This window comes from Protopterus annectens, chromosome 2.part0, assembly GCF_019279795.1.
Source record: "Protopterus annectens isolate FY-2018-M chromosome 2.part0, PAN1.0, whole genome shotgun sequence".
NCBI classification, from domain to species: Eukaryota; Metazoa; Chordata; order Ceratodontiformes; family Protopteridae; genus Protopterus; species Protopterus annectens.
Window position 1 is genome coordinate 1,707,563,360 of NC_056728.1, and position 14,389 is coordinate 1,707,577,748.

The 14,389-nt window shown below is 39.9% G+C and overlaps 1 protein-coding gene across 1 annotated transcript in view; it reads left to right on the forward strand.

Moving 5' to 3' along the window:
• Positions 1–14,389, forward strand: part of CDK11A (cyclin dependent kinase 11A) — a 2,038,318-nt gene that overhangs the window by 1,907,829 nt on the left and 116,100 nt on the right. The window contains exon 20 of the mRNA XM_044061756.1: positions 10,951–11,140. Within this exon, the coding sequence (XP_043917691.1) occupies positions 10,951–11,140 (190 nt within the window). The remainder of the gene's footprint in view (positions 1–10,950; positions 11,141–14,389) is intronic.

Genomic DNA, 14,389 nt, shown 5'->3' on the forward strand with positions numbered 1-14,389 from the left:
GATCCACCAGGGTTGCTTGTTTTTCCAGCTAGATCTGGGTTTAGTTCAGTCAGGTACTGCCATTTCTATGCAGTTATTTAAGTGGTTCTACTTCTGCGTAGGCCTCTGTGTTTTCAGGGTCAGAGCGAGCTTTTAAATCACCTATGCTGTGAATTAATAGAAAATAGTTTGCCTTAGAAAAATTCTTCAGGGTTTTAGGGTTTAATGAGGGTTCTACTGTTAATTTCAAAGGAGACACTGATTTATGATGTGGTCTTACTAATGAAGACATTGCAATGGGGGAGGGATACAGTGTTCCCCTATGTTTGCGAGTACAATGTCAAGGATATTTGCACCCCTAGTGGGACTGCAGACCAGCTATTCAAGAGCATTTGCTTTGACAAAGTCCAGGAGTCTCTGAGCCTGCATGTTAGTGGTCGTATATGTTTCCCAGTTTATGGAGGGGTTAGTTAAAATCGCCCATGAGTAGTGCGTTGGGCTGAATGTTAAGGGATTCTAGTAAATTCAGGTATGCAAAGTGGTATTCATGGTTCATGGTTGAGGACCTGTAGCTAGTGATTATATTTTGCCAGTGGTCAGCTGCACATGGAGTAGCTCAAGTGAGGCGTCCTCTTTGGCGAATGCAGACATGTGATTCCATTTTTATGTAAACGGAAATGCCTCCTCCTTTCATTTTGCCCTTTTCAGAGGGTGGTTTGAATGTGTGGTAGGCATTGTAGCCTTGCACTACTGGGGTGCTTTCTATAGCCTTGAACCACAGATGTCAGCATTCTCCAGGATGAGGAGAGCTTCCAGGGACTGCAGTTTCTTGTTAAGACTCTTAACATTGAGCAGTAGTACCTTTAGCTTGGCATTAGAAGAATTTGTTACTTGGTAGGACTGTTGGTTTGGCACTATGGGGGTGGGTAATGCCTCGTCCAGTATTAGAAAGCCTAACAATGACAGGTGCAGACCATCTCTGGCAAAGCTGCGTGCTCTATCAAGCATGCCGTCCTAGGCTGACAAACGATGGATCCCCCTTGGAATGACACCAGTAGCTAAGCCAGTTATTTTCTGTTTGTACTGTGGTGGTATTCTTGGTGAAGGTAGAATGCTGCTCAGTGCGGGACTCGTGCCACCCTGCAACACGTATTCAGAGAGGTCCAGCATGTCTCTCTTCATATAGTCAATGGAGGTGAGTTTCGGGTCACTCACACCCATATGAACTATGATTGAGTTATACTGGTATGTGCGGTTGAGTGACCTGATTGTCTGCATTATCTGGCAAATCTTGGTCCCTGACAGGCAACTGACTGTAACCCTCTCTTTATTCAACCTGGTGAGGAGGTGTCCATGTGTATGACCAAGATATTTGAATGTATGGTGTTTTGCCTTAGGAGCTTGCTTTTGGAGACACTGTGATGTGTATTTTCATGTGTAGTGGTTGGTGTTGACTTGGCTTTGTTTGCATGTGTTATCTGAGGGCAGCATATGCAAGGCCTCTGAGGTTTTGGTAAGTTACTTGTGAGTACCTCCACATAAGTGGGTTTATATGTTGAGATCATCTTGTTAAGTGAGGAAAGTGATCCTACAAAAGGGCCTCACTGAGACAGATGCCTGGTGTCAAAGCCATGGCCTCAAGCTTAATGCCAAAAAGTGCATTGTCACCCCCTTTGGTAAAAACTCTGTACCCATGAACTACAACATAGGCGGTAGTATACTTAACATCGAAAGTGTGATAAGAGGCTTGGGACACAGGTAGACAGTAGTCTCTCCTTGGATAATCACATCTCTGCAGTAGTCAGGCAATCCTGCTACGTGGCACACCTCATCACAAAAGGTTTCTCATCCATAAAAAAGAGGTCATTGTTCCCCTCTACTCATCACTCATTAGACCCATTATAGAGTACAATGCCCCTTTTGGTATGTACCTCACAAGACATCTACAACAACTGGAAAGACCACAGAAATACCTCACAAAGAGGATTACTGGTCTCAAACAGATGGCCTATGCAGACCGTCTCAAAATACTCCAGCTTTACTCCATCGCATATTGCCTACTCATAGGTGATCTCTGCCTAACATACAAAGCTATGTCAAACCCAGAGCTGTTGGACATGCTCCACGTAAAGAAATCCCAATCCCTCCGAGCTACATGCTCTAGGGACCTAAACCTTGTCACCACAATAAACAGAACATGCTGGAGGGATAGATTCCTGTCCCAGAGACTTCCCATACTCTGGAATAAACTACCTATCTATATCAAACAAAGCTCCTCATTAGCACTCTTCAAGAAAAACCTTGATGACTGGATGGGAAATAGAAAATTCACCCCTGAGATTACTTCTGTGGCTCTGCTCGACAGTGGCACAGGAAAATAATTTTCTTGGGTGGCAAAGGCCAGGGTACCTTTTTGGCTGGGCTTGTATAAGCCCCAGGGCCGATAGCCTAGTACCTACCTATGAACCTATGTTGTGCTGATAACCTGTTTCTCATTAGATTTGTCAGTAGGCGAGTCATGTCTCAATTTTCATAGTGTAACTATATCTCTCATGTGCTGCGTGCATTTGTTTCAGGATTAAGTGGTAGTCAGTATAAATTAGACAATTGCTATATTGCCTAAGCATGCCCTTGTCCACCAGGCTGGCCACAGAGATAACAGGAAATTGCCTATCTATGGTTTCAGATTTTTTTTTATTTTTACTGTGAGTTTAACCAGGGGAAAAGAGTGGGGAGATTTAACTGGACTGGGATGATAGAACACATACAAATAATGGGTGCTATTCTCATTGTGAACTGCAGCTATCCAACAAGGTGATGCTGCTCTTTGTGCAACTCAGATTCTCCTAGAGCAGCAGGGGGACTGGGGAAGGTTGCAGAGAGAGTTATTCTAAGTGAAATTTTAATTTGATACTGTTTGTGTCTATACAGGCACTGCTAACTGCTGTTGAATGGAGAGCAGCCTAATACAAACACTGGGCTTCCATTGAACCAGAAAAACAAGTTTTACAACACCAACACCTGGAGACCAATAAGGAAAATGCACAATAAGTTTTTAGCCAGCAGCCGCCAACTCAGATGGGTTTGCTACAGCACACTTCTACTACAAGAGTGCAGCCAAACCAAGAGCAACTCTGAGGAATTTTGTGTGTGTGTGTGTGTGTGTGTGTGTGTATATATATATATATATATATATATATATATATATATATATATACACACACACACGCATATGTATATATATATATATATATATATATATATATATATATATATATATATATATATATATATATATATATATATATATATATATATATATTTATATATATGAAATGTGTGTGTTATATAATGCGCACCCCCTGTTAAAATGCCAGGTTTTTGTGATATTACAAAATGAGGTTGCAATAAATCATTTCAAAACTTTTCCCATCTTTAATGTGACCTATAACCTGTACAATTCAATTGAAAAACAAATCTTTTAGGGGAAAAAATATAAAAAATAAAAAACGTACAAAATGCTGATTGCATAAGTGTGCACACCCTTAAACTAATACTTTGTTGTGTGCACACACCCTTAAACTAATACTTTGTTGTAGCACCTTTTGAGTTAATTGCAGCATTCAGTTTTCTTGGGTACACACATGCCACCAATTAATGAAACTGATTAACCCCAAATGAAGTTCAGCCATCCTAGTAGCATTTTCCTGACATTTATTCAGTTGTCTGCTACAGCAAAAGCCATGGTTCCCAGAGAGCTTACAAAGCATCAAATGGATCTTATTGTTGAAAGGAATCACTCAGGAGAAAGGTACAAAAAAATTCCACAGCATTGGATATACCATGGAACACAGTGAAGACAGTCATCAAAGAGTGGAGAAAATATGGGACAACAGCGATGTTGCAAAGAACTGGACATCCTTCCAAAATTGATGAAAAGGAGGCTGCCAAGAGACATACAGCAACACTAAAGGAGCAGCAGGAATTTCTGGCAAGTACTGTTTGTGTACTAAATGTGACAAATATCTCCCATATTTTCCATATGTCTGGACTGTGGTGTAGGGTTGTAAGATGGAAGCCTTTTCTTACACAGAAAAACATCCAGGCCCGGATAAATTTTGCAAAACAATACATAGTCTCCCAAAAGCATGTGGGAAAAAGTTTTATGGTCTGATGAGATCAAGGTTGAACTTTTTGGCCACAATTCCAAAAGGTACATTTGGAGCAAAAACAACACTTTACATCACCATCCCCAGGATGAAGCATGATGGTGTCAGCATCATGCTTTGGGGGTTGCTTTATTCAGCTGGAACTGGGGCTTTAGTCAAGGTGGAGGGAATTATGAACAGTTCCTAATACCAGTCAATTTTGGCCCAAAACCTTCAGGCATCTGCTAGAAAGCCGAAGGTGAAGAAGAATTTCACCTTTCAACACGACAATGACGTCAAGCATACATCCAGATCAACAAAAGAATGGCTTCACCAGAAGAAAATTAAAGTTTTGTAATGGCTCAGCCAGAGCCCAGACCTAAATCCAATAGAAAATCTGTGGGGTGACCTGAAGAGGGTTGTGCACAAGGGGTGCCCTTGCAATCTGACAGATTTGGAGCGCTTTTGCAAGGAAAAGTGGGCAAAAATTGCCAAGTCAAGTTGTGCCATGCTGATAAACTCCTACCCAAGAAGAATGAGTGCTGTAATTAAATCAAAAGGTGCTTCACCAAAGTATTAGTTTAAGGGTGTGCACACGTATGCAACCAGCTTAATGTACATTTTTTATTTTTTTATATTTTTTCCCCTGACAGATTTGTTTGTTTTTCAATTGAATTGTACAGGTTATGGGTCACATTAAAGGTGGGAAAAGTTTCAAAATTATTTATTTTGGACTCTTTTTTTATATGTCCCAAAATACTGGCATTTTAACAGGGGTGTCTACACTTTTTATATCCACTGTGTATGTAAATGTGTATATATATCTTCTTCTTCTTTCGGCTTTTCCCGGTTAGGGGTTGCCACAGCGGATCACCTGTCCGCTCATGATTGGCAGTAGAGTTTTACGGTGTCTAGTTGCCAGCCCGGCGCCCAACCTTCCACGGAAGGCACACACACACACACACACACACACACACACACACACACACACACACACACACACACACACACACACACACTCACTCACTCACTCACTCACTCACTCACTCACTCACTCACTCACTCACATCTAGGGCCAATTTAGAGTGACCAATGCACCTACAGCATGTCTTTGGGATGTGGGAGGAAACCCACGTGACCACAGGGAGGACATGCAGACTCCACACAGAAGGCACCCCAGCCGAGGATCAAACCAGAGAACCTCTTGCTTTAAGGTGATAATGCTAACTGCTGCACCACCGTGGCTGCCCAGAAAAAGCCTCATAATACACACATACGCACACACACACACACACACACCGATTTTATATATATATATATATATGCACATACACACATTGTGTATAAATACACACACGTATGTATGTTGTGTGTGTGTGTATGTGTGTATATATATATATATATATATATATATATATATATATATATATATATATATATATACAGACACACACATATATACAGTGGATATAAAAAGTGTACACACCCCTATAAAAATGCAGATTTTTGTGATATAAAAAAATGAGACCACAATAAATCATTTCAAAACTTTTCCCACCCTTAATGTGACCTATAACCTGTACAATTTAATTGAAAATCAAGTCTATTAGGAGAAAAAAATATAAAAAATAAAAAAACGTACAATAAACTGTTTGCATAAGTGTGCACACCCTTAAACTAATACTTTGTTGAAGCACCTTTTGATTTAATTACATAATTTAGTCTTCTTGGGTAGGAGTCTATCAGCATGGCACATATTTACTTGTCAATACCAATTACCTGTTACACTGGCACTGCCAGGGTAGTGTGGTGGATTAGTATTTGGTCTTTCAGGGGAACAAAGTATGAATGGCTGTACTGTGCTAATGCATATCTAGTCCTCATTTGAAATGTTTCTTTGTACTAGGTGTGTAGTGAAGCCTGTGTTGAACATCAGAGCAGTATGTCGACTTTGAGAGACAGCTTTCCTGTGTACCATATTAGTGGGAAGTGGTAGGGATCACCTGTTGTACCTTCTGTCATCTGCAAATTCTGTCTGGTTTTGTTTAATGCTATTACTGTTCATCTTTTTTATGAGCCTCTGTGGCTTCAAATGCTGATTTTCCTACAAGCGTTGTCGCCTCACAATAAGACACTGTCCGGTTCGATTCTCAGCTAGAGCGTCTTCTGCATGGAGACATGCACGAATGGGCGTACCTTTGTTGAAAGTTGTGCGTCAGGCCTGGCAAGCCTGTACATAAAAATCAACTGCCAATCATTAGCGGACTGGAGTTCCGATGTGGCGACCCCTAACCGGGAAAAGCCGAAAGACACAAACAGATGTATGCATCTAGTCCGTAGTTCAGGAAGTTTCTAATGTTACTGTTACTACTAGTGAAAAATATTTGCCAGTCGTAGGTGCTTTCTGGGAGTACTGAATACCCATCACCATTGTGAAGACAAGGACACTAGCTGTCAAAGTGTGTAAGCTTTACACAGTTGTAATGTCTATTGTTACTAGACCCAAGATTGTGATTCTTTCATGATACAACACAGGCAGTTCAGAAAGTTTCTAATGTTACTATTACTACTAGTGAAAAATATTTGTCAGTCGTAGGTGCTTTCTGGGAGTACTGAATACCCATCACCATTGTGAAGATAAGGACACTAGCTGTTAAAGTGTGTAAGCTTTACACAGTTGTAATGTCTATTGTTACTAGACCCAAGATTGTGATTCTTTCATGATACAACACAGGCAAGAAGTTTTTTCCTTTGCATTTCCTCCTACTCTGTTAAGGTAGGAAAATTCCAGATATTTTTCATGGCTCCCATACTGGCAAAGACAGGTGTGTTTCTCTCTTTTCGCAAAGATGGCATATTTCTTGCATCTGCCCTTAGAGAGGATATCTAGCAGTGAGGAAAGTTCCAACAGCATCTGTGAAACCTTTTCTTATGATGTAAAGGCTGAGGTCTTAATTCTGAGTAGATGTTTCTTATCTTGAGTAGTTAAGGTATTATAAGAAGCTAAGAATTTGAATGCCTGTGTGGTTCAATGGAGAGTTGTGTACCTTGTCCCTAAATGTACATCTTTATCCAGTAAATTTTGAATTTGAAAACATTAAAAGAAAACTGAAAGAAAAAGGGAATGCTAATGACAAATCTGCATCTTATTGAGAACAACATGGCAAGCTTTCTACATTCATAGGTTATTGTGCACTGGTTAAAATATAAATAGTTTAGTGCAAGATGTAAAGGAAATCTGTTACATTGAGAAGTCAAGATTTTGAGGCCTGTCTTCAGCGCAAGAGAAGAGAGAGTTCTACAAAAATACCATTCCATTTTGTTTTCCATTGTTTGCTTGCTTATCAAGCAGACTTATTAAGCAGGCAGATAGCAATTATATGAGCCTCAAACTGATGGTACTCTAGTTAATTTAGTGGTATCGTGGGATCACAGCCTTGAATATCTTATCAAAATGCTTTATCATTCAAATTAATGTGGTCTCATGGCCGATGACTGGCTTCCTTTTACAAAGTTTGGATTTTAATAAGCAAAAAGCAGATTTGGTAGAAATTAATTTTTCTGATACAGCATTTATTTCAGTCTGGTAACTTTAAATACCTTGGAATATATTTTAGTAGCTTAGATATAGTTTTTAATTCACTGTCAGCTATTTTACCTAATACAGAACATTTGGCTAGATTTTGATCATTATATAAAATGTCTTCACAAGAAGATGCATATGATGATGTATTTATTAGGCTTAGATGCTTAACTTGCCTGTATATATTTACTGCCAGGAAATTTGTAAGTTAGAATGATATTTATTGCCAGAAGATTTGGAAACAAGGACTACAGATTTCTTTTGTTTTCCAAAATGATTTGAGGAAGCCATTTAAAATGGACCCTAAAGGTATGACCCTAGTTGTGTTTTTTTTTCTTTTGCTGCAGAATATAAGCAGGAAAATGCTCATTTATTAAAAATGACATTGTGAGTTGACACGTGAATTTTACCACTACCATCCAATTCATCCCTTCCTACCTACCATTGTTTGTTTTTTTCATACATACATTATTCTAAGCTGGAACCTAGCCCATTATTCACAGTGCAGAGAACTACTGCTGTATGGAATGTCAGTCGATCACCAGATACACATCTTCAAGCATTTTAGAAAATAGCCACTTCTCTTGCAGCATATTTTTGGGATGTGAGAGCAGATCTGATCATCCAGCTGTACCCGCGTAGACTCCATGAAGATATGGCAGACTCTGTTCATAGGTTCATAGGTTCATAGGTTCATACTAGGCTATCTGCCCGAGGGCATTTATAAGCCTAGCCCATTGTTTTGTGGCTTCCCCTTTAGTATGGGGAACTATACCCATTATTTTGCTGTGCCTCTGTCGAGCAGTGACACTGAGGTAATTCCTGGGGTATATCTGCGATCTCCCATCCATTGGTCAAGATTTCTCTTGAACAAGGCCAGCGAGGTGCTCTGCCTCACATGTACCGGGATTTTGTTCCACAGCATAGGGAGTCTTTGGGTGATGAATCTATCCCTCCAGCATAAGTCTCCCCCTTGTGGCTCTGATGGATCTAGATTTTTGAGGTGAAGCATATTCATCAAATCTGGGTTTGACATGGCCTTGTATGTTAGGCAAAGGTCACCTCTGAGAATAGAGCTGGAGTTCTTTCAGTCGGCAGCATAGGACAGATTTTTGAGACCCTTTATCCTTTTGGTGAGGAACTTTTGTGGCCTCTCCAGCTGCTGCAAGTGTCGGGTCAGATACATTCGAATGGGGCATTGTACTCAATCATTGGTCTGATGAGTGATGAGGTATGACCTTGATCTAGATGAGAATCCCTTCATGATAAGGTGGGCAATGTAGAAGGACTTCCTAACTACTTTAGCTACATGGGTGTCGAATGACAGACTACTATCAACCTGGGTCCCCAGGTCCCTGATAACTTCTTCTGTGCTCAGTGGATTGCCACCTATTTGGTAGCTAGGTAACCTTGTTTTTCTATGCATTTTTGGCATTTAACTTTAGGGGCTCTGGCACCAGTTATCCGCTTCTGTGAGACCCTTCTGAAGGATATCTGTGTCAGATGTGTTTTCTACTATGGTTTGCAGTCATCTGCAAACTTTGTCAGCCATAACCCTCCTGTGTTTGCTTGTACAAAGTAGATGCCAAACAAGAGTGGGCCCAGGACTGAGCCCTGTGGGACACCACTTGTGACAGGCTTTGAGTCTGACATGGCGCCAGCAACTCTGACCCTGTGGGTTCTGTCACTCAGCCAGTTTGCAACCCATCTTGTGATGTATGGGTTAACATTTAAGCTGATGAGTTTTTCAATGATACCCGAGTGGGGTATTGTATCGAAGGCCTTAGCCAGATCGAGGTAGGCTGTATGGACTGCCTTTCCCTCATCAATGGCTTTGGTGACTGTTTCAAAAGTCAACCAAGTTTAAAAGGCATGATCTGCCTTTGACAAAGCCAAACTGGGTTGGATCCAAAGTCTGCAAATTCCCTATGTCTTTATTTATGAGGTCCATTATGATCCTCTCCATGGCTTTGCAGATAAGGCTTGTCAAGCTAATGGATTTCCAGGGTCTGTGGAGGCACCGCCTTTGTGAAGTGGGACCACAGTTGCAGTGCGCCACTGGAGGGCTGGTATCCAGAGGTAAGACTTTGATTAAACAGCTGTCCTAGCTGTGGGTTTAATTCCTCATTGAGTTGGAGCACACAGCGGGACACCATCGGGTCCCATGGATGCTGTGTTTTTGCTTTGGAGAGAGCAGTTCTCACTTGGGCTGGAGATGTTTGGGGCTGCACTCATTTAGTATAGATATCTCTCCTTTTGGGGAGGGGAAGTTTGCACTGAACCTGTCAGCCAGTATGTTGGCAATGTCTGTAGGATCAGTAATCTTCACATCATTTTGAACTAGTTCTGAGCATATCTGGGAGTTTCTCTAGGTTTCTAACATAGCTAAAGAAGGCCTTATGATTGTCTTTTGAGACTTTAATTTGCTTTGGATGATTTTATGAGAGCTCTTAGTTTTTACTTATAGTGATCAAGGGTGTCTTACCTTTTAAGGATTTTGCTCTATCTTGTAGTAGCTTCCTCCTTTTGTTGTAGAGTTTGTTTATGGCTGGGGTCCACCAGACTGGACGCTTGCCTTTGGTACAAATGGTCTTTGTTTTGCTTGGGATTGCCTTATCCATGCAGTCCTGCAGGTGCTGGTAGAAGGCGTTTGTAAGTGATTCAGCGGCTTGAGTATTGTTTTCCGGGCCTGAAAGGAGACCACACTAGTCTTTAGAAGTGTGAAGTCAGCTTTTGAGAAGTTCTTTACTGTGGTCTTTTTTCAGAAATCACCTCAGCTGAGAAATGAACTGGACTAATGATCTCAGTACTGAGAGGCTCCAACATTAACTGCTGCACCACCATGCTGCATTTACCACCACAAAGTATTTAAGCATCTGTTTGTATGGTAGCTTCTTATTTAGTTGAACTTTCTTCTGTGAATGCTGCTGGTAAAATATTGCAATCATTAAGTAAGTTTAAAAAATATTCAAAAAAGCATAACTGTTTTGTGTGTGTGTGTGTGTGTGTGTGTGTGTGTGTGTGTGTGTGTGTGTGTGTGTGTGTGTGTGTGTATGTGTGTGTGTGTGTTCATGCCATGACCCTCCACTGATGTGAAAGAATGTTTGAACAAAATTAAGTGATGCTATCAGTCAAAAACAACTTATGGACAGACGTAGCGAATTGGGATATTGACTGTACTATGTAAGAAAAAATTAAGATCTGTTTAGGCTTTATTGTAACTGTGTGTGTTGTTGACAGATTCTTAACATACTGTCCTGCTAAGAGAATTAGTGCAGAGGAAGCTTTGAAACATGAATACTTCCAGGAGACTCCACTTCCCATTGACCCATCAATGTTCCCGACATGGCCAGCGAAGAGTGAACAGCAGAGAGTGAAACGTGGAACCAGCCCTCGCCCACCTGAAGGAGGATTTGGATATAGTCAGCTGGTTAGTTTTTATATGATTTTCTAGTCCACTTTACCGTCAAAAAAGTCTCAAGTCTGCATCTCTTTATTATAGAAATGCTTTTATTAAAAATTGCAACACAGTTTCTGTTCTGTGAGTCACACAAGAGAAAAGAGTTACATACTGGCAAACCAGCAGAGAAAAGTTTGGTTTAGTATATCCTAAGAAAAGTTCTCATTTTTTTTAGTTAAACTTCATATTTGACATCATCATAATTTGTGTTCTTCAACTTGTGTTACTAATTGATTGTTTGCCTAACAAGTCATTTCATTGTGTCAGATGTAATTTTGGTAGGTGTCATCAGGTCAAAGCCTTGACGTATCCATCATTTTCCACAAAGATGACTTTGTTTAGAAGTAGCTGTTGGTTCTTATAAGATGAAAAATAGGATCAGCCAATACTTTCTTCTAGCATTTTTGGTTGACCCATTTCCCTCCCCTTTGATTCTCTCTACTGTGTCCACTACTGGCCAATTTGTTTCTCCCAACATCAAGTACTCTGCAACACTAGGAGATTGAGGCAAGAGTTGGGGGTTGTAAATCATCATCGAAATGGCTTTAGGATTTTTTTGTGCTCCTAAGATTTCTCTAACACACCTGATAGCTGTAGAGAGTGGTACATTGGCCACTGTGATAGATCCACTGCAAGTATGCAGTTCCTCACTCCCTCCAATTCCAGGTAGGGTGCATCTCCACTTCTTGGCAGATTTGTGCTCCCTAGCTTCACTAATACAAATTCTACAACGGAACACTCAACACCCAACTTGGAGTGAGAGAGAGACCCTGTCCCTAACATAAGCACAGCAGTCCCTAGATGTTACCTGTTGCACTAGGACTCCGTCAACAGTCTCCTTTGCGTGTGAGAACCAGCAACATCTGCTTTCTCCCATCACTGCCCAGCAGACTTTTCTAGCACTTAGGTTGTTAAAAAAGCTGAGTCATATGCAACATAGTCGGGGTCAAAGTCTTTCTACTGTGAAACCATGAATCAACCTGTACTTTTGGTAAATATGTTCATAGATGGCATTTGCTTCAGTGCAGTTCATTTTCATTTGAGTTTTGAAATTTGATTTCATATCTTTTGCTACTTAATCCAATTATTTATTTTATTTCATTGCAACATTTCGATACCAAGACCCAGAACAAATGCTTAATTGTGTAGTGTTGTCTACCTTAGCAGCAGTCTTAAGTTTAATTCTTTGTATTGTGGCTGTGCATACTTAATGCATTACTGCCATCAGCCACAAGGAACTGAACTCACAAACGGAACATTTAAGTACTTTCTTCTTTGTGTGTGCAGTACACAAAGTTGCATTTTTTTTACTTTTTATCTTAGCATGTGTTCTCAGTTCTGTTTACAGATAGCCACATTATCAGTTTAATTGTGGAGAGTTATTACTTTGAATGTGTTTCTAACAGGGAACTTTATTTCTTTAACTCCCCATTTTGAACAGTGGGTCTCCACCCAGATTTTGTGATGTTTACTAGAAATGTTAGTCATGCATCGTTAAAAAGAGGAATACTGCTGTTGAGTGTGCTCTCTGCACAAGAGAGAGTTATTTTTGAATACCTGTCAGTTTTAATAGAAATAAAGATCTGCTAATTAGGAGTCATTTGCATTGAGGTAACTGCTATGTGTTCTTGTCCTGCAATCCGTAGATTTGGTGTTTTTTATTCTGTTCTGACGCTTCAGTCAGGGGAAGATATGCTGTAGCATTACTTTGTAGGCTATGAATCATATACCAAGTCTGTACATTTGTCAGCTTTGCCATTTTTTTCTGCTGTTTGCATAATTTCAGTTTTGACCTTGATACTTGTTAAAGAGCAGCCCCATTTTGATGCCTAGAAAATTTTGCAGTCTGATCACTATTTCATCAACCGAGAACCATGCCATTACTGCCTCTGCTGCTCAGAGGAAGAGAATTACATGAAGCACTGCCTAAGTGCCACTATGTTTGCCCATGTAGAGATGTAAGCAGGAGACATTTGTGGCCTATCTTATATTTCTCAAGAAGGCAGTCATTGAGAGGGTCCTGTAAAGGCATTAATGGAAGAGTCATTGTAAAGTCATTGGACAATGATGGAGCACTTTGAAAAGGCAAAAAATATGTAATTGATGTGAATATCTTTAAGAAATTTGACACCCATAATCTCTTTAGATAGAGTTCATGAATGTACAGCATATATAGTCTGGTATCTTGTATATAGTAAGCAGTCTGAAAGTAAATGATGTAATTGCCTGTTTATTTTCTGCATAGTGAATACCAAGTGTTTTGCGGTATCAGAGGTGATCAGAAATTGTGTTTTCAACTGTCGTTTAAGACGTGGTGCAGCCACAACCAACATGAAATTTCTTAGCCCTTTATAATTGTCTGATAACTTTGTTTATCCAGAAATTTGATTTATTCCTGACTGTAAGCAAAATTTCCCAAGAAGCTTGAAATGGTATAGTGTGCAACATTTCTGCACTTTACAGGGAAATAAGCTCTGAAACATTATAATAGGCTTTAAATTGAGATATTGAGACTTTTGCTATGATGAAAAATATTTCAGTTATTGTTGGTTGAGGAAGAATCTACATATGTGGCATTTGTTCTTTAAGAGCATTATGTTACACCCATAATCTATTTTATTCTTTCCTGCATTGTCTCCCATACCATTCTCTATCCCTTTTCCTTTGGCTTTGGTCTGTCAGCCATGTCTTCCCATCTCCTCAAGGAATTTTCCCGTTCTCCTTTCCTTAAACTATGTAGCTCCCCCGACATTGTATCCTCTACTGCTTTATTGTATTAGATAAATAAAACAAATTGTGTAAATGCTCTGTATATAACCTGCTAACAACTATTGATGTTAAGTACAGTACTAGGACTTATTATCCTTTGCACAGTATTTTACTGTTATAAACTTCATGGCATAGAATATAAGGTGGTGACTGCTCAAACAAGTTCGAGAGAGAGAAAATTGAAGCCATCAGTGTATACATTTCTTTATTACTCTGGTATTGTGTAAAAATAGTGGGACAGAGAGTACTTTACATGTCAGTATAAGGATAAAAAGCATATTCCAGGTAGTCAATATAACAAGTGTTGGCTCACTCTTGCGTGAATGCAGTTACCATGTTGATCAGAAAAGGTGCAGAGTGATGTCTTCTTTAAATAGTGCAAATACATATTTATCAGTATAGGTTGTTTACTTGGAGTTTATGATATTCACACAAAACTTGCTCGGTAGT